The sequence below is a fragment of the Melozone crissalis genome, unplaced genomic scaffold, assembly GCF_028551555.1.
Source record: "Melozone crissalis strain CALT ecotype California unplaced genomic scaffold, PUWL_Pcris_2 ptg000029l_1, whole genome shotgun sequence".
NCBI lineage: Eukaryota > Metazoa > Chordata > Aves > Passeriformes > Passerellidae > Melozone > Melozone crissalis.
The window spans coordinates 544,303-570,842 of record NW_026535807.1 but is presented as its reverse complement, the minus strand read 5'-3'; the positions used below and the strand labels follow the sequence as shown (position 1 = coordinate 570,842).

The window sequence follows — 26,540 nt, the reverse complement described above, 5'->3', positions numbered from 1 at the left end:
CCGCACAGCACAGCACAGCCTGCCCCAGCCCGCACAGCACAGCCCCAGCCCGCACAGCACAGCCCCAGCCCGCACAGCACAGCCCGCCCCAGCAGCTGCGGACCGGAGCCCCCTCCTGCTCCTCCAGGAGATGCGTTTGGCACAGCACCCCCTCCGCAGCCCCGAGCCGCGCTCCGGCTGCTCAGACAGGGCCACACAAAGGCGGAGGTTTCTCTAGCAACGGGCTGGGACAGGGCAGCCGGAGCTGCGCCCCTCCCGAGCCGGCGGCAGCGGCACAAAGCCGGGTATGGAGCTCCGGCCACCCCCGGCACAAAGCCCGGCTCGGAGCTGGGGTGCAGCCCGCACACCCCGGCTGCTCCACCGCGCTGAATTATCCCAATCATCCATCCAGGAGAACAGCGTTGTCACGGATCCTCCCGCCGGGCAGCCTGAGACAGCCGCTCCTCTAACATATGCTTCACCCCACTGATTTGTGACAAGTGAGAAAATATGCTTGGCAACAAAAGCCATTATTTTCTCACAACTGGGATTAGACCCAATAGTTCATTGCAAATATAGCACAGCAAGCTGGACTCAGGGAGGATCCAATTCTTACATAAATACAACACACTAACAAGGCCATTTGACTCTCAATTGTTTTTATGCCCCCTTCAGAGTATCCTTGTCCTGCCTTCGCTAAAAGTCCAGCCCTCTCCATAACAGAAATACCTTGGGTGCATTTTCCAGCGCTTCGTCACCCCATGTGTGACCAGCACACGCGGTTTCCCCTGGAGAGCTCTCACACACAGAGCTGATGCAGCTCCTGGATCCATTGTGGAACCCCGGCCAGCGTTCCTTCCAGCAGGAGAGCCCCAGCTGCGGGCAGGGAAGCCAGCACAGCCCCAGAGTGTGGGCTCTCGGTGCCATGCCCAGGAGCCGGGCCCAGTCCCAGGCTGGCAGGGCGTTTTCCAGAGCCCACACGTGTCCCTGGCAGTGCTGGCACCTCGGGCACCGCCTGCCCTGCATGCAGCTCCGGGGCTGGCAGCAGCAGCAGAGGGATGCCAGGGACGGACACCGCACCCTCCCGGCAGGGCTGCAGCCGGCAGAGGCTTTGCCAGGCCCCAGCAGCGACAGCACTGGGCCCCAACAGCCACGGAGCTGCAGGCCCACGGCCTGGAGCATCCACAGACAAATGCCGGGGGTGCCTCCATCAGTACTGGGGAGCAGCCGGAGGGGACCTGCAGGGAAAGCAAACAGCCCAAAGCTGCCCAGGCCTCCCCTCTCCTTCCTTCCGTGTGATTAGTAACATCACTGCCTACACAAAGACAAGAGATACGGCTCCTGGTAAAACAAAGAACAAGACAAGCCTTTTATCTGAAAGGAGTGCTCCCGCTTAAAAAAAAAAAAAAAAAAAGAAAAAAAAAAGAGAAAGGAAAACACTTCTCTCCAGTATGAAAACAACTCCTGTGGCACTGGCATTTTTCAGTATTTTCATGTGTGTGTGTAATCCTCAGCCAGTGCCGCAGCCCTTTGAGTGCACAGCTCCAGTTTTGACTCATACCCACACCACGACTCGCTGGGCTGTGAGGCAACAACTTCATCTGCAACCACTAAGAAGGGAAGTGAAAGTGTAAGATAGCCTATCTTGAACCCAGGGACTTCTCTCCTGGGAAACCCCTGCCCTGGAGCAGCCCCTGTTTAATGCAAAGCGCAAAGGAAGATGAGAACAGCCCCTCAATGTCCAAGAACAAATTCCACAGCTGATAGGGTGACAATGAAGCTTTGAGATGATCAATAATGAGCTTAGCAAGCACAAGAAGAAGGTGGCAAAGCTGTGCCACCGAGAGGCACAGCACCAGCAATCCCCACACTGCTCCCTTCCCTCGGCTGCCCATGCACACGATGGGGGCCACTGCTGCTGCCAAGGCGGTGGCATTTGTCATAGACTGATACTCCACATCCACAGGAGCTACTGACAGCGGATTTCCCTTAAAAACCCTCTCTGAACGCAGATCTGAAAGCAGCCAGCCTGGCTGGTGAGGAGGCAGCAGGGAGCAAGGAGTGTTTGGGGCGAAGAGAGCACCCAGCTCCTTCCACAGGCAGCACGGCCCGCATGACAGCCCGAGCTCCTGGGACACAGGAACCAAAAACCAACCAAAGGCATCCAAACAGTGGGTACTGTTAACTTCAGCTGAGCCTCAAGGCCAAACTTCCCACAGACCAAGAGTGAGAACAGATATAATGGTGTGCTGCAATTATGTCCAATTTAGAACAGAAACAGCACTTCAAACCACACATCATGTGTGCCAGATGGGAGGAGAGCTGGCCACAGAGTGCCCAGACCAGGCACCAGTGCCAAGCACAGCTTCCCTGGCTGTGGAACAGCTGGGCAGCCGCCTCTCCAGGGTCTCTCTCATCTCCTGGACAATCCAGGGACGCCACGGTCCTTCCTCTCTGACACTAAGGAGAAGGCAAACCTGCTTGCAGAGGAAATCCTCACTGGCATGGGAGCTGGTTTGTTTCACTCGGCACCACTCACAGAAATGAGCCAGACTGACCCAAAGCGGCTCTTTTCCCTGCCTCTCTATCCCTGTGAAGAGAGGCACGAGCAGAGCTGGAGCCTGGCAGCAGGTACTGACCCAGGTCCTTGTCAAATGCAGCGCACAGGACCAGCACAGGCACAGCTGCAGCTGTGTCCCCTCCAGGGAGCACCCAAAGGTCCAGAGCCACCCCAGCGGCGCTTCACTCAATCCTTGTGCGCTTGGGCTCAAGGTTCATGTCAGCAGAGAGGGCTGCAGCATCCTCCAGCTCCTTTTCCCACAGCCCCTGGCACCTCCTCGTTTCCCTGGGAACCGAGACTCATCCACTTGTAATTCACAGCCTGAACTGGTCACATCTGCTGCCACTTTTGTCTGACTGCGAGCAGCACCGAGGGAGTAAATCCCATTTATTGTCCCTGCACCCTGCTGTCCGGCTATGTGGCCCTGCACTGATCATGCTGATCAATGGGAAGGAGAATTTACAGGACTGAAGTTGGAGCGAGATCCCAGAAATGCTCATTAAAAAAGACTTGGAGGAGGCGGGGGTTGGTTTTGTCGTTTGAATTTGGGTTTGTTTGTTTGTTTGTTTTGGGGTTTTTGGTGTTACATTAAAGAAGCCAAACTTTAAAGAGGTGCACCCCAAACCTCGAGCATTCCAAGGTCCCTGGCAATCCCCTGCTCGCTGCCTGTGTCTTTGGGGACCCCCTTGTGCCCCGCAGCCAGCCCTTCTGCACAAGTGAGCTCTGTCCCCAGGAGGAGAAGGGGGAAGGCAGAACAGCTGCCTTTGCTGAGTTTGTGCCTCCTCTGGTCCTGCCTGTCAGGAACACAAGGGATGCAAAAAAGCATTAAAGAGAAAGAACCAAACAGACCTCTTGTATCTGCTCATGATTTAAGAAGAGCAAAGGAAACGTCACAAAAGCAGATGGTGGCTTTTTCCCCGGAGAAAACAGCCCTTGTGCCTGCCCTCCTGCACAGAGCCCTCCTCTGCCCGCTCGGGAGGCATGGCTGCAGAGAGGCTTCCAGCAGCTCAAAGCCCCAAATGATGTAACGGGAGCGCCGGGCCTGCCGCTATTAACATGCAAAGGAGAATGTATTCAAACCGGGAAAGAAAGAGCTGAACAAGAATGTGAATCCTGCCCTGAGCCACTGAGATGGAAGAAAGGAGGAGATCATTAAACGGTTCACTTCAGCACCTCACATTCCTTAATCCGGGCATGGAAAGATTTCACAGATCATTAAGAGAGTGGGGCTTTGCAGACAGTTCCTAGAGCCAGCCCCTTGTATCTGTGCGAGTTCCCCAACTCTGAACAGCCCTAACAGGATCAAATATGATACACACAAATCAGATCAGATTACCCAGCAGTGCCTTCTGGCCTGAAAAATCTGTGCATTCATGGATCCACTGAACCAATTCTCTTCCAGAGTAATACTTTACATGCATTAAAAACACAGGATAATGCCTTTTAAGAACTTTTCATCTCACATCTCAAAGTATCCTATAAGCCTCAACATTTTCCAGAAAGAGAGACGGATTGGATTACAACCTAATTTTACAGATAGGATAAAACAAGTCTTTCCTTGGGCATTTCTGCCATTGCTGTTTCCCACTGCGCCTTTCTGCCGTGGAGATGGGCCTGGACTTCACTTCAAGGCCAAACTGCTCCCAGTCTGAAGGGACACAGAAAACAACAAGAAAAACAAATTCCAAAGCACTAGACTCAAACTGAGGAACCTGTAGGAATGGGCAACTCCAACAGCAGCAGTAGCCCAATTTCTCTTGTTTGTTTGGTTTAACGTTCCCAAAAATACCACAGGCGGCGGGCTCCCTGGGCCCTGTACCTGGCACGGCCAGCTCCACCCTGTGCCTCTGACCAAAGCCTCCTGGGCATCCCCAGGGTCTGGCCCAGCTCCCTGCTGCGCCTCCAGACCAAAACCTCCCGAGCATTCCTGGAGCCTCATCTGCTTCCTTTGGAGCGTGTCCTCATCACCCAGAAATGGGCTGCTCTTCATGCCCTCCTGGCCAACCACCTCCACTGTGCCTTTTCAGTCTCAGCACAAGGAGCTGGCCAGGGGCAAGGGCAGATGCTCTGCTCCCCGCCTCCATCAGCACTGACCAGGAGAGCCCCAGCTCTGCCAGGGAACCAACAGCGCTGCTTCCTTCAGAGCCTCTGCCTCAGAGAGCAGCACGACGCCAGCCCAAGGCTGACACTGCTCTTCACTGCTGCTCCTCTCCAGAAAAAGCACAACATTGCAATAGCAAGGGAAAGCTGTGCGTGACCAATGCAAGTGCATCACTGTCACCAGATCCAGCCAGCCTGGAACTTGCAGACAGGAAACAAACGCAGGGAGGGATTTCACCCCCCCAAAACCAGCACGACCCTCCCCAAAGGCTGCAAACGCAGCCTCAGGCAGCACCAGCGGTCCTGGGGTGTTTCAGGGTGAATAAAGACCTGCAGAACCTTGCTGCTGCAGTGCAGAAGGATGGATATTCACACGGATATTCAGAAGGTAACAGACATGCAACGCAGCATCCAGCAGACTGTCTCCAAAGGGCTTTCCACACCAGACAGGATCCAGCCCAATACTTCACAGCCTCCTCATGAATTCGTCATTTACTATAGACCTGGAGCAAGTTCCAGACTGCAGACAGCTTAGCTTGAGGCTAATAATATGTTCTACATTGGGATCACTGGGTTGTGCAGCTGCCACCCACAAAGCAGAGATTATTCATTTCTTCAGTAGCAAGTGATTGTGCTCCTGCCTTCTAAAGAAGGGTAAATCAGCATAAAGCATATTGTCTGCTCTCTCCATCTTCCCCAGCATCCCATTTATTAGTGGGTGCAGAACCAGATGGTTATAGATAAACAACACCAAAGAAAATACAGAAATAGCCTGGTGTAGTACAGGAGCGTTAAATTCCCACCCAGAAATAAGAAAGGGCATTAAAGGTACTTGGGCAGCTCCAGTGGAAGCGAGCCAGCAGACAAATGCAATCCATATGCACCACTGTGCACAGCTTTTCCTGAAGCCCTATCAGGACAGAAAGGGCTCCTGCAGCTGCAGCTCTGGCTGAAGTCAGCTGTCACTGCAGGTGTCCATCACTTCCAGAAAATAATCCCTCAGATATTTCAGCTGATTCCCTTGGTATGCAGAGCAGAGCTGCTGCAGCACTGCTCCTGCAGGACTCTCCTGCCGTGCTTGCCTCGTGTCACACACATATGGAAGACAAGATATAGATGTAAACATTCCAGCATTCCTTCTGTCAAAGCATTGTTTTCTTTAAAATTCCCCTCTTTCTCTTCTGCTCCCACTCTGACGTGCAGAGTTCTCCAATTCACTGAATTCACATCCCTTCATACAAGGCAAAGTACGGGGCTCGCAGTGTGCCTGAGACACAGCCAGGTTAACGTCACTGACAAGAGTAATGCATCATCCTGGTGGGGGCAGCCAATACAGACCGGCATTTGTTTATTGATGTGAGCTGGTACTGAGGGCAGACTAAGCCCTGTTCAGATCTCCCCGACACGGTCAGCTGGCAGGTGCCATGGCCTGGCCCAGGGGTGCTGGGCGAAGAGGCACCGTGGGGTGTGCTGGGGCAGCCTGTGCTCTGCGCTGGGGCAGCCTGTGGGACATGCTGGGGCAGCCTGTGCCCCAGGGGATGTGCTGTGCCAGGGCAGCCTGCGCCCTGTGCCGGGACAGCCTGTGCCCTGCGCTGGGGCAGCCTGTGGGACATGCTGGGGCAGCCTGTGCCCTGCGCTGGGGCAGCCTGTGGGACGTGCTGGGGCAGCCTGTGCCCCATGGGATGTGCTGTGCTGGGGCAGCCTGTGCCCTCTGCCCTGTGCCAGGGCAGCCTGTGCCCTGTGCCCACTGGCTGGGGCAGCCTGTGCCCCTGGCAGGGCTGGCAGCCGTGCCTGAGCCCTGGCTATGGACACAGCTGCCTGTCCTGCACAGCACTGCTGCCACCCTGCCCTGCCCTGAGCCGTGAGGCTGCAGCTGCAGCCCAGCAGCACTGCTGCAGTGCCCACCTGCAGCGGCTGTGCCCAGCTGGCAGCGGGAGTGCTCCCCACACCGGTGCACAAACGGGCACAGCGCTGGCCGAGCCCAGCAGAGAGCCCGGCCCGGGGCATGCCACAGAGCCGCTGTCTGCCTCCCTCCCAGCTCCTTCCTGAGCAGATTGCTAATTGCTCCTGGTTTTTGCTCTTCTAAAATAAGCTCAGAGCGCAATCTGCATAAACGCTGCAGAAAGAGTAATGAACTGCCCGCCCACCTGAAATGCAGACTGCAGCAGAACACACAGGAGACAGAAGGATGGAAGGAGCCACCAGCAACCCTCACCGTGCCACTGCCACCCCATCTGAGGACAGGGAGAGCAGGGGGACATGGGGACTGGTCCAAATAAAGCCATGGACTTCTACCTTAACTGAGGACTGAAAACAAAGACTAAATGGAAGCACAAGAAGCACTGGATCGTTCTGGCAAGCAGGGACAGCAGAGGGGAGCATGTCAGTGGGCACAGCCCTGCAGGAGTGGGAGAGTAGAGACAAATTAAAAATTAAACCTGTCAGCCCCTGGTTTCTACCATTCCTTTAAAAAATACATGCCTGCAGATGTCCAAGGTGTGAAAGGAAGCATTTACATACACAAACCTCCCCACAAATAAACATCTCATTACTTTATCACCAGATAATCTTCACTTGCAAAAGCACATCAGAACATTATTTTGCCCTTAATCTTTGTGAATTGTCAGCTGTGACCATGCCACTTCCATGCACATCCCCAACCTGCAGCATGCAGGCACTGCTCCCCTGACTCTGTATCTCCCAAAAACACCACACAGAGACAGTTAACACAGACTTTGTTTTAAAACTCTGCCTAAAAGGTTTGTTTACTGTGAACTGTCCCTGCAGGGTGCTGGGAATACAGATGCACAAGAACAGCAGTGCTTGCTCCAGTGCAGGGGAAGTGCCTGTACACCTGCACAAGCTCCCCCTGCCACTGAAGCACAGCTGAGTCACCTGCTCTGGCTTTTTCTTCATCTAAGGGAGAACCTAGGAAAACCAACCATTTAACTCTAGACTAAGCATCTGGAGAGCACCTTGTAATTACAGTTCTGGTTCTCTTCTCTCTGACAGCTTCTCAAAACACATGTGGATCCTGGTACATCCCAGAGCCTCTGCACTCCCTTCTTCCGGGTGGCCCCCCCAGCTGCAGCTGCTGCATCAGCTCTGGTATTTATAGCCCCTCTCTGCTGAATCACCACTGCTCCTGGCTTATTTAGAACCTGCTTTAACTACATTTACCTTTGACAGTGTCACATTTATCACTCTCGTGTGTAATTTCGACACTTTGCCCTTCCAAAACTCATAGAGAAGAGACAGAGTCCCCTGTCTCACTGTGCAGATGGGTGGGGATGTCCAGAACTTCCTTGCCTTCCACTTTCATTCCCTGTCCCGACTTCAGGAGTTTGGGGGAACAGAACCTGGCTCAATCTGATAGAAACACTCTGAGTTTGGCAGGAGAGCTGAGGTAGCAGGGCAGCCAGCTCAGGATGCCGGCTCTGAGGCGAGGGCAGCTGAGCCCATGGGCAGCTTCTCCCCAGCCCTCCCCGGGTATCCTTCCTTCCATCTGGCCTCAGGATGTCCATCCACACCGTGCCAACACTGCCAATACCAACTCCCCCTGGCTGGAAAGAGATTAAAGTAAGCAATTTGTTATAAAGGGAGAGGAAGGATTTGCTACGGGCAGGTATAAATACACAGAGTTGAGGCAGCAGCAGTGCCTTGCACACATCACCATCTCCTAATGTGTTCTTGTTACCTACGAGTCTGTATTCCACATGGAAGCTGTTTTACTCCAGCCCTCCGAAAATCCCCTTTTGAAATGCTGAGTTCCTCTGAGCAGAAATCCTGAACTTCCCTTGGCCCTGGGATCATCCTGAGGGGTCAATACTCTCAGGCAATTTTAGCACATTTTTGGGACAGGGTTTGACATTGGAGCAGGCTTATAAAAACACATGGAACTAACTGATGCTCCCTGAGCACTCCCTGCAGTGACTGACAGGCTCTCAACCCCCTCCAACCCAGCACCACACCTGCAGATCTCTGAGAACTGCTCCTTTCTCTGCTTGACCTGCATGACCAGAAAAGCTGCTTCTCCCGATTTGTCAGCCTAAGAGTGAAAAAGAAAAATTACTTTCAAAAGTGTTTCTCTATCACTCCTGCATGTAACAAAGCTCTCACTGACAGCTTGACAAAAATCTGGCAAAATGTTTTCCAACTGATTTAAAAAAATTTTCAAGAACAAAGTTGTTACACAGAAATCTCACAGTTATCAAAATACGCACTGAAATGACCTTAATAACAAGGACAAGTCAAGCTTAGCAAGAGAACTTAATGGTCTTGATATTTGCTTTGTCCAAGTAGCCTGTGGGCTCAGCTACTTTAAACATCATTTCCCGAGCCTACATAATACATGTGCAATATGCCACACTTTGGGAGCATTCCAAACACGCGCTCTCTCTTCTGCTCTAACCCTCCTGTGTTTGAAGGCATCAGCCACAATCTCAGCCCCTAAAATGGCAGAACAGGCACAGGAGTGCAGCTGCGCAGCCCAGGCTGCTCCCACAGCTCTGCCTGCTCCGGGGCAGAGCTCCCTTTGTAGCTGGTACCATTTATACCCCTCTGGTATCATTTATCCCGGGAACAGCAGCACACCGGGCACTCCAACCTCTGCCTTTGGGACACCCAGGGGACCTCACAACTCCTTCAGAGGCACCTCTGCCTTTGGGACCCCCATCCCCACCCAGTGCCTGCATGAACCCTCTGGAGAGGCCCCTGGGCTCCTCCAGAGCCAGCCTTTCCTTCCAGTGCCCCATGTGTCCCTCTCCTTCTCTCCCGCACATCCAACTGCCCATTTACGTGATCCTGAGCTGTGTTTAGCACCCTCTCTTCTCTCAGCTGGACCTGAACTGGAGCCCAAAGCTCCCCCCTGTAAAATGCCATCTCTCGTCTCTGGAGCACGATGAGCAGAGCAGGTGCGTGGGCAGACAAGAGGCAGCCTGGAAAGGGGGGCATGGGTCTGCTGTCCATGCACAGGGGCAGCAGCCCCAGCACATCTGGGGCTCAGCCCAGACCCCCGTGCACAGCTGTGCACCTCGGACACACAGGGACACATTTCCTCCCTGCTCCTAAACCAGCCCTGCCCACCTTGGCACAAACCACACAAACCCACCCACGTGCACAGCTCACCATCGATGCTCAACGGCACTTCATGGACTAAAATCCCCCTGGAATTGCGCCTACTGCTGCCAAGGGGTAAGCATGGCATAGTCCAAGGAGTCCTGAGGTCCCAGATAGGGGGTTTCATGAGTTCAGACCCCAAAGTGAAAGAAAACATTCACAATCTTTTTTTTTTTTAGTATTCTTTGTGATTGCTCGTCCATGCTTATCAAATAATTTATAAATCAAATGAAGTACCAAAGCACTGCTGGTAGAAAACTGTATTTTCCTCTTCTCCTTATGCTGTAAACAGATTCCTTTAGGTACAAAATTTCAAACAAATAAAGGTGGCAGCATGCTGTCACTGCTCCTCACACGAATCCCTAATTTTATGATTACATCCTGCCATCAGTGCCAGGAATAAACAGAAGTCTCCAACACTGCAGTAACTGTGTTCCTCCTTCAACACAAGCCCCTGGTGGAACAAGTCCCACTCTACCACACAGATTCAGAGCGTGTCCTCATTCCAATCTGACAGCACAAAGCTGAGGCAGTGATGAACTCAGGGGCTCGCTTATTTAGCCCAAAATAATGCACATGGAATGCGGAACAGTGCCTGAATGAGGTGCAGCAGAATCCACAGAGCCAGCCTGAGCAGCATCCCCATTTCCTATCTCCTGACAACACATTATTCCAGACTAATAGAACTGACACCCACCCCTCCCTGCACATGAAGTGTGTAACCAACCCCCTGCAAACGTTCCTCAATGGAGACTTCTTCTCAGTTACTAAAATTCTGACAATGTCAGCAACATAATCCTGGAGCTATATCTGCCACAGCTCACTAGTGTTTGTTTTGCGTGCAGGAGCCATTCCTCCAGTGAGACACTCCCAAGGAGGGATGGCTTGTGCTCACTCCAGCAGCCAATACTGACTGGAACCACGCTGGGCTGGGGAGCTGCTCCTGCCGAGCAGCACAGCTGATCAGCCCTTGCACCAGTCTGCACGGGAGCAGTTCCAGGCGCATTCGAAAAACAGAGGAATTCATCTCCCTGAATCGAGAAAACAACGCTTTAACCACTGAAGCATCACAAAGACCAACCCTGTATATGCTTGCTGCTCTCCTCCTCCAAACGTGTACGACACTGCTCGCCTGAACTGAACCCTGCCCTCTCCTGCCCTTCTCTAGGGACTACTCACTCCACATCTCTGTCTACCAAGGCACTCCTATTCCATCACATCACATTTGGCCTTCAGAGCAGCATCTGTAACCCAGAGACAAGAACACACTCAGTACTTTTAGGCTACGAGTCTCACGTGACACTCGGATTTTTGCCTGGTTCAAAGTCACAGAAGACTCCCCCCCTGACTGAGAGGGCAACACTTCACAGCCCTGCTCAGGTGTGCGGCGCTCTAAACAGCCCAAGATCCGACTGTACTGCCCAACCTTCTCCCCTGCCAAAGAAACACGCTGGCCCTGGCCATGATGGAGACTCCAGGGCTCTTCCCTGTGGCTGAGGGCAGACAGAATCCGCTGTATCCTCCAAGCTTCATGTGCTCCCTGACAATGAAAGCGCTTGAGAATTTAACCCTACCTGTGCAGGGACAGGCAAGGCACTTTTTAGTGACGAAATGACCTAGTACATGGTTTTGTCTGCTTTCATGCTCATGCTGTACCCCCCAAAATGATGTTGTTACTTTCTGAAGGGACACAAAAGTGAGACAAAGAGCATGATCAACTTGAGGTAGGGAGCACATTGCGGCCTTTAGCCACAACCATCAGACTGGGTTCCAATGACTGCAGTCTGAAGGGAAAAGCTGGCAGTGTCTTGACACGGTCATTACGTAAAATGCACCCTATTTCCTCTGTGCCATATGCCTTTGATGCATTACCATTCCCACTCTTCTTGATTGCTTTTCAAAAGCCATCTAAATTAATGTGAATTGGTAAAGGGTAATTATTCCTATGAATAATCAGTGTATGCTAATAAATGCAAAACTAGGACAAAATGCTAAGTTTCAGCAGCACTGGCTGTTCCCTGGTGAAGGGGACAGCGCTGACAGCAGGAGAGGGGACAGCTGTGTCCTTCCTGCAGGAGCACGGTTACCCTGCTCAGCAAAGCACACAGCAGCACAGCTCCTGCTCTTTGTCTAAAGCACCACCTGGCCAAAGACTGGCTGGGCTGCTCCTAGCAAAATCCTACAGGAATCTGTAATAAAGATACAGGAGACTCAACAAGAGAAAGAAGCTATTACCAAGAAGAAGAAGACAGAAGACACTGCCAACAAGAGGACTCAAGCAGAGGGGTGTGTAAGCACTTGCCACGGGCTCTCGGTGTGCTGCCCCACTGACGGCAGGCAGAGCTCGGTGCCCCAGACCCAGCACAGGCTGTGCCCCAGGCAAGCCCCCAACATTCAGCACCTCCATCCAGCCACTGAACTGAAGGGAGCCACACAGCAGCGAGGGGGGCCTCCACACACTCATGGGATTAAATAGCACACAAGGACAAGGAGAAACGTTTAAGCCTTCTCAGTAATGGCAGGAAACTCCAAGTGAGAACTAAGATCCTGCTCAAAATAAATGGCCATTTGGAATTCTCTGCAACTTGCATTTGCTGCCTCCTCAAAGTCACAGCATACGTTCTGGCAACATGATGGGAAATGCATTAGCGAATTACAAGGAACATTTTAAATCCAGTTAGAGACCAGCCCACCATTATTTTATCAGAGTGCTTTTTAAGAAATGTAGCTTGTGACATCACAGTGAGTCTAGAAGGGCCATTTCCCCACCTTCTGGGGACAAAAGACTGGCAGGACTCGGCCCTTGCCCTGCTGAGCTCGCCCAGACTCCTGCTGCTCCCCAGCCCCTCGAGGTCCCTCTGGGCAGCAGCAGGGTCCCTCAGCCACGCTCAGGACACACAGCAGCTCCTGAACGCTCCGGCTGGAGCACTGCCAGCCTGCCTGCTTCACCTAGGATACCGCTGGGCTCCCACAAAAACGCTGTGATTCCTGTGCTGCAACCTTCCCAGGGAATCCCCTTCCACAGGCACCAGGGAAAAGGCAGGAGCAGTCGCCTCCTCCACGCACAATAACATTCAGTTTCAGTTCTGGGACAAAAGTATCAAATCAGCGAACAGGCTAGCCAGGGAGGATGTCAGATCCCCAGCACTGCAGGATTTTATCTGCAGACCAGAGGAGCATATGTCGAGGATGCGTGCTCTGCCAGAAGATACAGAGACACAGAAGAGAGGCGTTGGGGAGATTTTTGGCTGAGCCAGCGTTCCCACAGCGCCGGGGGTGTCAGTGCCCTGCTGCCCTCCCCGGCACAGGGCAGCCAGCCCACGATGCACAGACAGCACGGAGAGCCACAGAAACCCCCTGCAAATCACACTGCTGCTGCACACTGAGGGTATTTCAGCACAATGCATCGGAGTTCTCCCAGGAGCCGCGTGCTGCTCTGGGAGGGAGGGAGGGATGGACACCTGGTTTGTCCCAGCACACAGAGCCACAGAAACCCCCTTGAAAATACCCCAAAATCACACTGCTGCTGCACACTGGGCACAGCTGAGGGTATTTTAGCACAATCCATGGGAGTTCTCCCAGGAGCTGCGTGCTGCGGGAGGAATGGATGGATGGATGGATGGAGGGATGGATAGATGGATGGATGGATGGATGGATGGATGGATGGATGGACGGACACCTGGTTTGTCCCAGCACACAGAGCCACAGCAGCTCTCCCCAGGCTTTATCATCAAGGCCCTGTGCTCACTCCCTGCTCAGGAAAAATCACAGTATGGCCTTCAGGGAGCTAATTAAGAACACACGCTGAGCTGAGGAAGGCACAGGCTATGGACAGACTGACCGCAAGGCAAACACAGGGAAAAAAACATCCAAGACCCTCACAAATAATTGTGTATTTCTAACATGCTGGAACTTTTATGATCAAACTTGAGCTGCATACTTTTATTTTACGTTTTAAAATGTAAATTATTAATAAAATTACAATCATTTCAGTGAAAAGGTAGAAGGCTACACATTATTATTTCCCAGAAATAATGTCTATATATTAGGTGACTGCCTCTTACTAGGGATTAATTGCAAACTCAGCAGAATTAGTTCAGTGAAACAATCTCTCTTTAACTTAGGAGCTTTTCATTCAAATGAACACAGAAACTGAATAAGACAAAGCAGAGCAGTTGTCCAAACTAAGGAATGTTAAAGAACTCACCTAAATTTAGCCACAGATTTCATTAATAACTATAAGCAAATGAACTTTGTTTAAATTCATAGCGTTTATCCTAACAGTTTTATGTAAATTTTAATTGATTATTTTCTCTTTCCCTCTCCCAAAAAAATATCCAATAAATTGCCTCCAGCCAGGACATTTTACTGAGATAAGGAATAGCTGCATTATACAGAGCCATAACTACGTTTCAAGGAAAAGATCACCAACAGGGATACGATTTTCTATTTGGATTTAAAACCAGTGCCCATGTGAACAGCACTGCACAATCCCAGGCTCCTCTGGAGCATCTCCACAGCTGCACCAACACACACTGGATGGTGGGGCTGGGAGGGACCTGGCCAAAGCCAGCACCCCTCAGCAGCCCCTGGGGACCAGCACAGCCCCACACTGCCCACAGCCCCTGGCACTGTACACCAGGACTGCCCATAACCGTGTCAGGGTTCATCAGAACAGCCCCAGACTGCCCATACCCTGTCAGGGCTCACCCAGATTGCCCATAACCCTGTCAGGATTTACCAGCACAGCCCCAGACTGCCCATACCCTGTCAGGGCTCACCCAGATTGCCCATAACCCTGTCAGGGCTCACCAGCACAGCCCCACACTGCCCACAACCCCTGGGGCAACACAAGAGCCTCCAGATTTTCAGCTTTAAACTACGGTCTGGCACTAGGAGAAGGAAGAGGAAAATCAAAGGGCTGTTATTTGTCTCTAATGAATTTCAGAAAAATTCCCATGAAAAGCTGTTAACAGGAACCAGGCACTGCTGAGAATCGGGGAAACCATGGATTATAACACAAATACCAATTTCAGCACGCTAACAGTCACCAATCACAAATATCCCATCGCCAAAAGCCCACATTAATGTGGTACTAAAAATCTGAGCTAAGAGGTCAAAGAACATTCAGAGATCTGGAGGTAAAATGGCAATGTCCTACCTCACTCCCATTGCCAGACAACTCACCCTTATGGAAAATCTTGTTACTATGGTGACGGGGAATCAAAAAAAACTTAGATCCATGTAAACACAGGTTTTCCTACACAGATTGCAGTATTCTGTGCTGACAGTTAATCCCAATTTATGAATTTTCAGTTATTCAGTCATCAGAGAAAAGCGAGCAATTATTCATAAATAAAAAAGTTGAAGTTCATTCCTAGATAAATCGCAAACAAAAACAGGTCTGAATTTCTCATAACAATTATTCACAATAACCAATTCGCTCACCTCCAGTTACTTGCCAAAACCCAGACATACTAATCTCAATTACTTATTTTAGGGGGCAACTCCTCCCTGTTTTCCTTGTGCTATATTTGTTTATGTATGTATATAAACAAACATACGTATGTCTCTGTCTCCTCCCCTCTGTGGGCCACACACAGAGTAAACAAGGAACAGAGGCTGATAGTGAAGGCTTCTGAAATTCACTATTTTCAGCTTTGAACTGCTGGCCCAAGGGTGAAATCAGAACTGACTCATAATGTCTCAGTTCTTTTTTAAGCTGCAACTGAACATTCATAGGAAAACTAAAATAGTCTGAAACAGTTTCAGCTACCAGATCTGATGGTTTTTATCTCCAATGTCCCGACACCAGCCATTCATTTTTCTCCTTTTTTGAGCCTTTTCAAAGCTGAGTTCCAGGAACACACTGAAATCAGAGTCTCGCACCCCAGGCACCTTCCACCTCCTCTTGCCTACATGAACCCTGCTCTGAGACTACAGCTTCCAAGGAGGAATCTAGTCCTGCCTCGACTATCAAACAGGTCTGTGTAAGATTGGGAATCTGTAAGATTAGGAACTTCCCTCAGGCGGGGATCCTGCAGTCTGGATTCCACAGCTGTGGCAGCAGCCAAAGGGAGAGAGCACCCACCCGAGTGGCACCCACCACCAGCCCCTTCCAAAGAGCCCAGGCCTCCAGCTTGCCCAAAGGCCAGGCCTCCAGCCTGCCAGCTCCAGCAGGGGTGGGCATGCCTCTCCTGCGGGCAGGGCGCAGCTCACCCAGCCCCGTGAGCAGGGCGCAGCTCACCCAGCCCTGTGTGTGTGCATCCTTCTCCTGGCACAGGCACCCCACGAGCAGGGCGCAGCTCACCCAGCCCTGTGTGTGTGCATCCTTCTCCTGGCACAGCTCACCCAGCCCTGTGTGCATCCTTCTCCTGGCACAGCTCACCCAGCCCTGTGTGCATCCTTCTCCTGGCACAGGTGCCCCACGAGCAGGGCACAGCTCACCCAGCCCTGTGTGTGAGCATCCTTCTCCTGGCACAGCTCACCCAGCCCTGTGTGGGTGCATCCTTCTCCTGGCACAGCTCACCCAGCCCTGTGTGCATCCTTCTCCTGGCACAGGTGCCCCGTGAGCAGGGCACAGCTCACCCAGCCCTGTGTGTGTGCATCCTTCTCCTGGCACAGCTCACCCAGCCCTGTGTGCATCCTTCTCCTGGCACAGGTGCCCCACGAGCAGGGCACAGCTCACCCAGCCCTGTGTGTGTGCATCCTTCTCCTGGCACAGCTCACCCAGCCCTGTGTGCATCCTTCTCCTGGCACAGCTCACCCAGCCCTGTGTGCATCCTTCTCCTGGCACAGGTGCCCCGTGAGCAGGGCACAGCTCACCCAGCCCTGTGTGTGTGCATCCTTCTCCTGGCACAGCTCACCCAGCCCTGTGTGCATCCTTCTCCTGGCACAGCTCACCCAGCCCTGTGTGCATCCTTCTCCTGGCACAGGCACCCCACGAGCAGGGCACAGCTCACCCAGCCCTGTGTGGGTGCATCCTTCTCCTGGCACAGCTCACCCAGCCCTGTGTGCATCCTTCTCCTGGCACAGCTCACCCAGCCCTGTGTGTGAGCATCCTTCTCCTGGCACAGCTCACCCAGCCCTGTGTGGGTGCATCCTTCTCCTGGCACAGCTCTCCCAGCCCTGGCACAGGTGCCCCGTGAGCAGGGCACAGCTCACCCAGCCCTGCGAGGTGCCAGAGGCAGCAGGCACTGGTGGAGCTGCTCTGCAGCAGCACCTCCATCACACCTGTGGCTCCGCGTGGGGCCAGGACGTGCACACTCTGCTTTATCTCTGCCTGCTCTGCACAGCGTTTGCCACCTGAACCCCTGCTTCCCCTGTCCTACAGAGAACAGCCACGCAGCAAAGCCCCAGGCGATGCCGGCACAGGAGCCCTTTGGTAGCTCAGCAGCAATCCAGGCCTCACATTGTTCTGGCAGCTCTATCAGGCGATCCACGACCAGATGGATGTATTTGTAAATAAGGCAGATCGGTTTTGTCAGGTTGTAATTGGTTTTAGAACAAGCAATTCCCACGATGACAAACAACAGCTAAAGAGCCCCACAGCGCAACACCAAGCAGGCAGCACTTAGGGGCAGCAGCACAGGGCAGCGATGGCACTGCCACCAAAGACACACGGACGGCTTCACCTGGGACAGGCCTTGCCATGCAGGAGAACAGGAGAGCTCAGCCAGGGCGATCCCACAAGCCGAGGATGTTGGGTGCCCAGTGAAGCTGCAGCTGGAGCCACGCTATCCCCTTGGCAATTGAGAGCCTGCGAGGAGCAGCTGTGCCTCTGTCCTGGCGAGTCACCTGGATGCAGGCTGACAAAGGGCACACGAGCTCCTGGGGAACCTGAGACCTCACACGGGGGACAAGGAGCTCTTCCCAGCAAACTCTGCACACACACAGCCTGGTGAAGGCTCCAAGAAAGTGAAAGAAGAGGACAATGAAGAGTTTTCCTTGCTTCCAAAGGTGTACTGCTACCATGAATTGCTGCAGGCTCAGTAGTTAGATTGGTGACCATAAATGTCTTTTCCACTGTCATTGTGATGTACACCACAGACAAGGACACTGCAGCAAACTCACACTGACAATGTGACCAGCCTCCAAATTCTTGGCACACCAACAAGAACACACACGCCAGAAACCAGCATGGTTTGCACCCAGCTCTCACACAGACAGGGAAATCTTGGGGACAAACCTGGGACTCTCCCCATGACCAGCCATCACTAAACTCCCAATGAAGGTTTAATTCTGAAGTTACTCTTCAGCTTTGTGACCTGCAAAATTCCTTCCTTCCATCCAGACCTTAAGAAAGGTACACCAACTGCTCCAGGCTCCTCTCCATGCCACACAGATGTCTCCTCCCTGCCCTGCACAGGCATTTAAAAGCAGGAGGCAGCTACATCCACATCACAGCCCCAGGGATGCTCGGGTACATGATGCTGTATGATTAGGAGGAGAGGCAAAGACTGTGCATTTCTTTTTCCTCTTCTTCTCACTCCCCCTTAGCTCGGAGCTGACCTCTCCCACGAACAGATTATTGTTATTTCAACAGTGCATCTCACACTGCCATCCTGCAGAACAATGACTAAACGAGTACTCTTTGTAACGATTTCACTTCCAGGGGTTTAGAATATGACATTTTCACTTACAATTTGTTTACTTAGCATTTCTTTAGGAATTTTAGCAACAGTAGGTCAAGAGCGCACAAGCAGGAAAAAACATGCAGGAAAAAATGCTTTTAAAGCCATGAGTCATTTAGAACACGATCCAGCAAGGATGTTAAAAGAAACAAAAAATGCTTTGAAAGAACCTACTGAGAGTCTGATTCCCAGGTTACTTGATCTATTCCAAATTAAAACTCTTTCTTGCCACACTTCCTCAGGCTCTTCCTGAGCTATCTGAAAAATCCAATTACAGTGGAGATCCTTATTTCCATGTTCATTTATAACCAGAGCAGAAGTCCCATTCACTTTAGTGGTAAAAAAGAACAGGGCAATAGGAAATCCCCTACAAAACATTTAACGTATTTAATGGAAAATAAAATCTAGAACGATTAAAGGAAAAGGTAGCAGAATACATGCAGCAGGGGTGCAGGCAGACCTCGCACAGGGCACTCACAGCACCTGCTGCACAGCAGCCTCCACAGCCTGTGTGTGCCTGCCTTCCCTTCACACACACGAGGCCAGCAACCCAAAATTATCAAACTGATGATCTCGAGCTTAGATCTGTTCTCGAGATCATCTCCTCCTAAAGTTCCAAAGCACAGCATCCCCTCGGGCTCTCAGCGTGCCACAGGAGTGCCTGGAGACCACAAAGGACTCTTCAAACAAACCAACAAAGCAGCAACACTACAGCAGCAAGAAGGAAACGATCTCTGGGCTCTGTCGTGGGGAAGGGGAAGCAGAGCTTCATAGGCAGGAGAGCACATGTGGAAAGCTAACAGAAACACTTCTGGGAGGCAGACTGTTTAAGGCAGCTCCACAGCACAAGACGTGCAAGCAAGAGACTGACGGCAGCAGCTCGGCCCCAGTTTCCAGCCCTCTGGTCCCCAATCCTCCCAGGCCAGAGGCTCCCAAACTAGAGAACCCTCCTAGTACAGACAGACAGACAGACAGACAGACACTGCCCAGCCAGAGGCACTGCTGCTGCCCTCCTCTGATAATGCTGTGCCTGCAGAGCTGACTTTGGCGACCCGCCTCCACAAGAGGCTGGGAAGCACCAACTTCCACTCCGGGATTGTTACCACACCTTTTTTACATGTCTTTGTTGGTAGAACAAAGGGCAATATTTTAATTAAAGAGGCTTGAAAACCTCTCCTTCCCCACTGCGGTCATCCTCCCAGCTGTCTCCTCACTGCTGAGCACCAACAACCCTGGAGAATCAGCACAAGCCTGGGATGAACAGCAGGGCTGTGCGTCCCTGCCTGCTGCACTGTGACGGGGCATTTCTCACGTGAACTCCAAAGCCAAGCTGCTGGAAAAACGCAGGCAGCAAACACTCCCACATACAGCATCTTGGCAGCAAGGAACACACAGCCCCACCGCACCGGCCCAGGGAACGCACCACAGCACATCAACTCCCTCACTAATTTTATTTTGATACTCCACTTCCTCTCTTAAAACGGCACGTTGCAACACACTGTTCAGCGGCTGCCTTGGTCCAAACCACTGCAAGTGCATTACAGACAGAAAAGGGAGACTAAAATAAGTTATCTCAGGCCAGCTTGTAAAGGGAAAAGTTTACAAATCAGGCTCTCAAAGACGTGAACAGCATAAAGCGCATCCAATAACCACAGGCCCAGAGCAGGAGCACGGGGCAAGAGCTGGCAGCCCTAGGGAGATCAGCAGTGCCAGGTACAGCCCACCTGCACATGGTCAGCAGTGACAGGTACAGCCCACCTGCACATGGTCAGCAGTGCCAGGTACAGCCCACCTGCACCCACCTGCACAGCAGTGCCAGGTACAGCCCACCTGCACATGGTCAGCAGTGACAGGTACAGCCCACCTGCACATGGTCAGCAGTGACAGGTACAGCCCATCTGCACAGCAGTGACAGGTACAGCCCACCTGCACCCACCTGCACAGCAGTGACAGGTACAGCCCACCTGCAGACGGTCAGCAGTGCCAGGTACAGCCCACCTGCACCCACCTGCACATGGTCAGCAGTGCCAGGTACAGCCCACCGGCACATGGTCAGCAGTGACAGGTACAGCCCACCGGCACCCACCTGCACCCGGACTCACACTGCTCACCCTGTCCTCAGCCACTGCTGAGGCACACACCACTGACAGAGAGGTGGGGCACACACAGCACATCAGTCCTCAGGAAGGAATATTCACCTTTTCAGGAGCAGGGCTTGTTGGCAGCTCAGCAAAAGCCTCCTGGGACTAAATCAACAGTGAGGACACAGAGCCACCCAGGCTGTAAGAAAGGGGAGATTACTTGACAGCAGGAGGAGCGTGCCCACACATGCTGCTGAACCCTGGCAGCCCTGGGCCAGGTGTCACCCGTGTGACCTGTGCCCTCCCTGTGCCCTCCCTGTGCCCTGTCCCCTCCCTGTCCTGTCAGGGGCACGGCTGCTCCCAGGGCAGCAAAGGCATCCCAGGAGTGACTGCTGCTGCTGCTGCCGTGCGTGGGAGCTTGACAAACAGCTTCTGAAACCAAGCCAAAGCCAGGCAGGAGAAAACCTGAGAGCTCCCATCTCACCTTCCACAGGCCAGCAAAAGGGACAGTAAATCCTGCTCCTGACGGCCTGAAACAGCACACAGAACTTCAAGCATTCCACCTCACAGAGGCTTATAAATATCTGCTAAGCACCTGAAGGGCATTTGGTGCTGCACTCTAACGGCCCTTGAAACTCTTCACCTGGAAGGAGGATTAGCTACAGGCCTCGAGTGAGTGTGGTAAGAGGGGTTTATTGTTATCGGGAGAAGAGGTAGACTGACAAATAATGCCAGCTGCACAACCTGGCACCTGCCAGCTATCAGGGAAGAGGACAAGAGGTAGAACAGAAAATAGACACAAAATAAAGGATGCAGCTACTGCAACACAAGTAGTCAAAGGAAGCTAATGGGCAATGATAAATTAACCTAAATTTTATGAAAATGAGAAAGAATACATTCATTTTCTTTGGCCCAGTTCTGCAAATCTTTTAAGCGTCTTTAGATGCTAAAACCATCAACCCCCTAGTTTTATTATCAATTTATGCAGCAACTAAGAGTCACGGGAGTCAAGGAATCATCCCCTTGCCACTGTGCAGGCAGATGCACCATTTGGAGAGCCCCACCTCCAGGATCACAAGGGACCATGTCACCTGCCAGTCACACCACACGAGCTGCCTCACAGCAGTCTCCTGCCAACAGCAGCCAGAGGGATCACACAGCGGCCTGTGTTTGGCCAGGGTTAAGGCTGAACTGCAGGAAGTAATATAAAATTAAATAGCCAATCAACACAATGCGCAATTTTCTGCAAGATAGCCAATGCTGGACCATAGGCGGTTGCATCTGCATAATTAAAACTGGTTCGTTTTGCTGCATTAAAGCCACAAATCAGGCACGTAACCATAATGAGGAAGATACATTTATTTAGATTTCTGGCCAGATAGAGCAAAAAAAGCCTGTACGTCTGAAAACACGCACTTTAAATTGTGCATCCAAGGATCTGCTGTGCTCTGTATTCCGCAGGCAGCTGTCATGTGGCAGTTGTAAATCTGCAGCCATATCTCCACTGGTGTTTATTTTTAACACCACCACTCCTGTCTGCAAGGCTAAGGCAAATAAGAAAACCTGCCTCCTAAAAGTATTCTTAAATATTTTCTTTCTGGTACCATGCAGCAAGCATCTCCTGCCAGTGCTGGGGCCAACTCTCCCCTCTCCGGACAGCTGGAGGGTGCAAAGCAGCAGCAGAAGCAAAGGACAGAGCCCGCGTAAGTGACGGGAGACACTGCACCGTGGGCAGGAGCCTGCCAGCGCTGCGTGCGTGCAGGAGGTGACAGAGGTCTCCATGCACGGGCAAACCCTCTGCAGAGCTGCAGGAGCTGCGCCGCAGCCGCCGCGGACAGCGGCATCACTGCTGGTGCTCCCACTCCCAGCAGCAGCGCGGCACCGAGCAGGGCCCCACACACCCTGCAGCCCTGGCAGCCCTGGCACCAGCCCCCAGAACAGCGTGTGCAGCAGGGCTCTCAGCAGACCCACATATCCCACCCAGAACAGCGTGTGCAGCAGGGCTCTCAGCAGACCCACATACCCCACATATCCCACCCAGAACAGCGTGTGCAGCAGGGCTCTCAGCAGACCCACATGCACCCCACATATCCCACCCAGAACAGCGTGTGCAGCAGGGCTCTCAGCAGACCCACACGCACTCCACACGCCCCCGCTATCTTTGCGAGCATTTCCAGGACAACTCCTTCCCACCGTGAGAGGAGCAGACACAATTCTCCAGGGAAGGAACAGAGCCATCATGGCCAATAAATCACCCTGCGCACGAAGATAATTGCCGGTTCAAGCCTCCCCCGTCCAATCTCACTCCCCACATGTGCGTGGGCTCCTCGATTGCTGGAGCCAAGGCTGCAGCACCCGCAGGTCGGGCAGCGCTGGGCTCCCACCCCGCACCACCCCAGCCCTGGCTCTAATTCCCAACAGCCAGAGCCAGAGGCTGCAGCCAAACTTCCCTGACAGCAGCCTCGGTAACTTTTCCCCCTCCGTGTCCTTCCAGGTGTCTCGGCAGCTCCTCTCTCCGGTTTTACGCACCTGAGGCACTGCTGGCAATCACTGCCTCACCCAGCGCTGCCTGGCACCTCACAACAGCAGCACCTGCCCGCTTCCAACCCTCTCTGTCCTCGTCTTCAGATGCATTCCCAGTGCAGCTTTGCTGGGGTTACCTCTTTTCCGTGCATGCTGCCATATGCCTGGAGCTCACACGCAGGGTTTGCCACCTTTCTCCCTCCCATTTTCCTGTCCATGCCGTGGGGACAAGCACTGTGCTGTGCTCAGATTCCAGGCCCATCCTCTGTAGCATGAGATCACTGCTTCAAATTTTCAGCTATTATCATCTTCATATTTCGGCATTTCTGTATCAACACTTTGGTTGTTAGTCCCCCTTGCCACCACTTCCCCTCTTTTTATCCCTCTTTCTCTTCCATTTTAGTCTTTCTCTGGAGGTCTGGGCATCTGTCTTCACGAGGGTAGAAAGGAATTAGATATGAATAACGTAATTACTCAATCCTTGAGGAAAATAAACAGGATATCTGGGATAATGAGGTAGTCTACATCCAACCCTTCAGTCAAGCCAGGAGAGACCACACTGTGCACAAGTGGAGGTGGGCGTTTGTGGTCACTGCCACAGCCTCAGAAGAGGTTTAGATGATCACAAACCCTGGTCCATGTCAGGCTGGCACGCTCAACTGAGCACAAAAACCCCTCTCCTTCTGCAGTGCATCCCTGGCCACCAGCCCTCCTTGGGTCCCTACAAACGCAGTGACAATGCTGTCCTACCTGCTCAGCCACATTTGCTCACATTGCCCCTACTTAGTGAGGAAGCACAGGCCACAGCAGAGCTCTGCACCAATCCTCCCAAACTCACACGGTTATCCTGCTCCAGCAGTTTAGCAAGGTGTGAAAACCAGGCCCAGGCTGGTCCCCACAGAGAGGTGACACAAGTGATGGCCACCCCGTCACAGCAGTGAGCACTGGAGCCCTGCCTGTCACCACGGCCACCCCAAGATGACCCTGGTGCTGTGACAGACCCAGCGTGCCCAGGGATGGATCCCATCTCCCCAAAGGCAGCACACTCTCCCCAGCCTCAGGCACACTCGCACCCTGTCAACACAAGAATTAGCCTTCATGCAGCTGACAACACAGACCAAGCACCCCGCATCAGGAATCAGACATTCCTGGAGGTGTAATTATGCACAGAACAGTACCAAGGAAATTACTGCTGGCCCATCAGCAAACTGCCTGCATTACAGCTGCCCAAAACGTGATCACTGTGGTGTAATGTAACACCCTCACACACGCCAGCATTAACTGCCTCACATATGGAAACCATGAGGCTACAGAAGCAAGGCCAAGAATGATCATGGCCTGTGAGTACTCCACGCACAAACAACAATCAGAAAAGCACTGGAGACATCCACAGCCAAGCTTTTGAACAGCTCAGAACCAGTCCTGCCCCCATGACCCCTCTGCACCCTGAGCACCCCAGAAGCAGGAATCACCCGGCCCAGGACATCTTTGAGAATAACGTGAAACCAAGGGACAGCCTCTAGGAACAAATGCAAATCCCCTCCCATAAAACGAACAATACCACAGACTAAAAGAATATTTCATCTGCTTAACTGCAGGGTGCAATAACATCAATTTGCCCAAATTACACACAAGCAGAAAGGTAATTGGCACAGAGCAGGGTGTGTTGTGACTGTTCCGTCACTCTCCGAGGCCAGCTACAAAAGACTGAAATTCACGAAAGTAAACAATGGCACGAAACCAACAGCCAGCCCCTTCCCCAGAATCCCTCCCTCTGGCATCGCGCTGCCGCAGTTGGGCAGAGACTTTTCCAAGCGGAGTCTGTGCAGCCCAGCCATCACCCAGCTGAGCTGGGATCTGGAGAAAAATGGCAGCTCTCGAGTTTGCACACGCACAAGTTAATCTGCAGAAAGGCTATTTCACACTTTTAATTAACCACGTCCTGGACTTAAATATAATGAAGTGGTGAACACATATCCATACAAAACAACTGAGCAAAGGGGTGTGGAGCTGGTTTTATATAATAGTGGGGGGACTGAAGGAGGCAATGCAAGCGAAAGGCATGAAGTAAGCAGCTGAGAGTATCCTCCGTCTGAAGGTGGGAAAAGGAACCGTCATCAACGAACAGAATTAGCAATTACCGCAATAAGGAGTTGATTTATTACCAAGTTACCCAGAAATGCCCATTACTACAGTTTGGTTCCAACGCGAAAACCCCTGGGTGTGCAACAGACAGAAGGTTACACTGGCTCATTTCCCTCTGCCTCCAAGGCGCTGAGCCCTTCCCCGGGCTGCAGAGCTGCCGTGTGTCACAGGGTACCAACTTTCCTTCGAAACAAGAATTAACTGGCAGCCTGGGATTTGCTGCTCAGCGGTCTCAACAGACAGACAAACCCTCCAGTTTTATTCCTCTCCAACACTCAGGAACGCAGCGACTGCCGCACAGCTCCGCACCACTACCGGCACTTGCATAATAATGACTGCGGGCCTGGAGGCGAGGGGCCGGAGCACGAAGGCGAACTTCCTTACATAAGGACCGCAGGATCGATGCCCTCCGCACCGGGAGGCCGCGGGCAGCGCTCCCGCCCGCACGGCCCGGGGCTCCCTGGGCCGCCGCTGGGCGCTGCCCGCGGAGGGCGGCCCCGGCCGGCGCCGCTTCGGGGCCGAGCGACCTCTGCCCATCCCCGCGCCCCGCACGCCGAGCGCCGCACGCCGATGGCAGCGCCCGCCGGGCAGGGCCGGGCCGGGCCGGGCCGGGGCTCCCGCCGGAGCCTCCGCGGCCCCGCGCCCGGCGCTGCCGCAGCGCGGGAGGGGCGGGGGGCGGCGGCGCAGCCCCGCGGCCGGAGCCGGCCCGTCCCCGCCCCGCCCCGCACACAAAGGCGGCCCCGCCGCGCCCGCACGGCCCGCGCTCCGCACCTTTGACCTGCGCCTCGTAGTCGGCGATGATCTCTTTGTCCTTCTTGAACTTGCCCTGCGCTGACATCGTGCGGGAGGGCGCGGGCCCCGCCGGCACCGCCGCGCTCCGCCGCCGCCTCACCCGGCCGCGGCCCCGCCGCCGCCAGCGGCCGCCGTCATTGGCGGCGCCGGGGACACCGCGGGGAGCCCGCGCAGCGCCGCCGGCTGCGGAGCGGGGCCGGGCACAGCCGAGCCGAGCCGAGCCGAGCCGAGCCGAGCGCAGCCGCTCCCGCCGCCGGCCGAGGCGGGGCCCTGGCGCCGCTCCTGCGCTCAGGTTGCGCGCGGGGCGGGCGCTCCGGAGCCCCTTCCCCGCCCCGGCCCCGCCCCGGCCCCGCCCCGGCCCCGCACGGCTCGGCCCGGCTCGGCCGCGCCCCCTGGGCCCCGCGGCGTGCGGAGCGCCCCGTGCCCGCCCCGCTGCGGGATGCGTGCCTCTCCCCGCTGCGGGATGTGTGTGTGCCTCTCCCCGCTGCGGGATGTGCGTGCCTCTCCCCGCTGCGGGATGTGTGCGTGCCTCTCCCCGCTGCGGGATGTGTGTGCCTCTCCCCGCTGCGGGATGTGTGTGTGCCTCTCCCCGCTGCGGGATGTGTGCCT

At 53.6% G+C, this 26,540-nt stretch overlaps 1 protein-coding gene across 2 annotated transcripts in view; it reads right to left on the bottom strand.

Moving 5' to 3' along the window:
* The window catches only part of SRGAP3 (SLIT-ROBO Rho GTPase activating protein 3), a 71,741-nt gene extending 45,721 nt beyond the window's left edge, over positions 1–26,020 (bottom strand). For both annotated transcript variants that reach the window (XM_054280714.1, XM_054280715.1), the window contains exon 1: positions 25,911–26,020. In XM_054280714.1, coding sequence (XP_054136689.1) covers positions 25,911–25,977 — 67 coding nt within the window. In that variant the 5' untranslated portion in view covers positions 25,978–26,020. The remainder of the gene's footprint in view (positions 1–25,910) is intronic.
* Between the last annotated feature and the right edge of the window lie 520 nt (positions 26,021–26,540).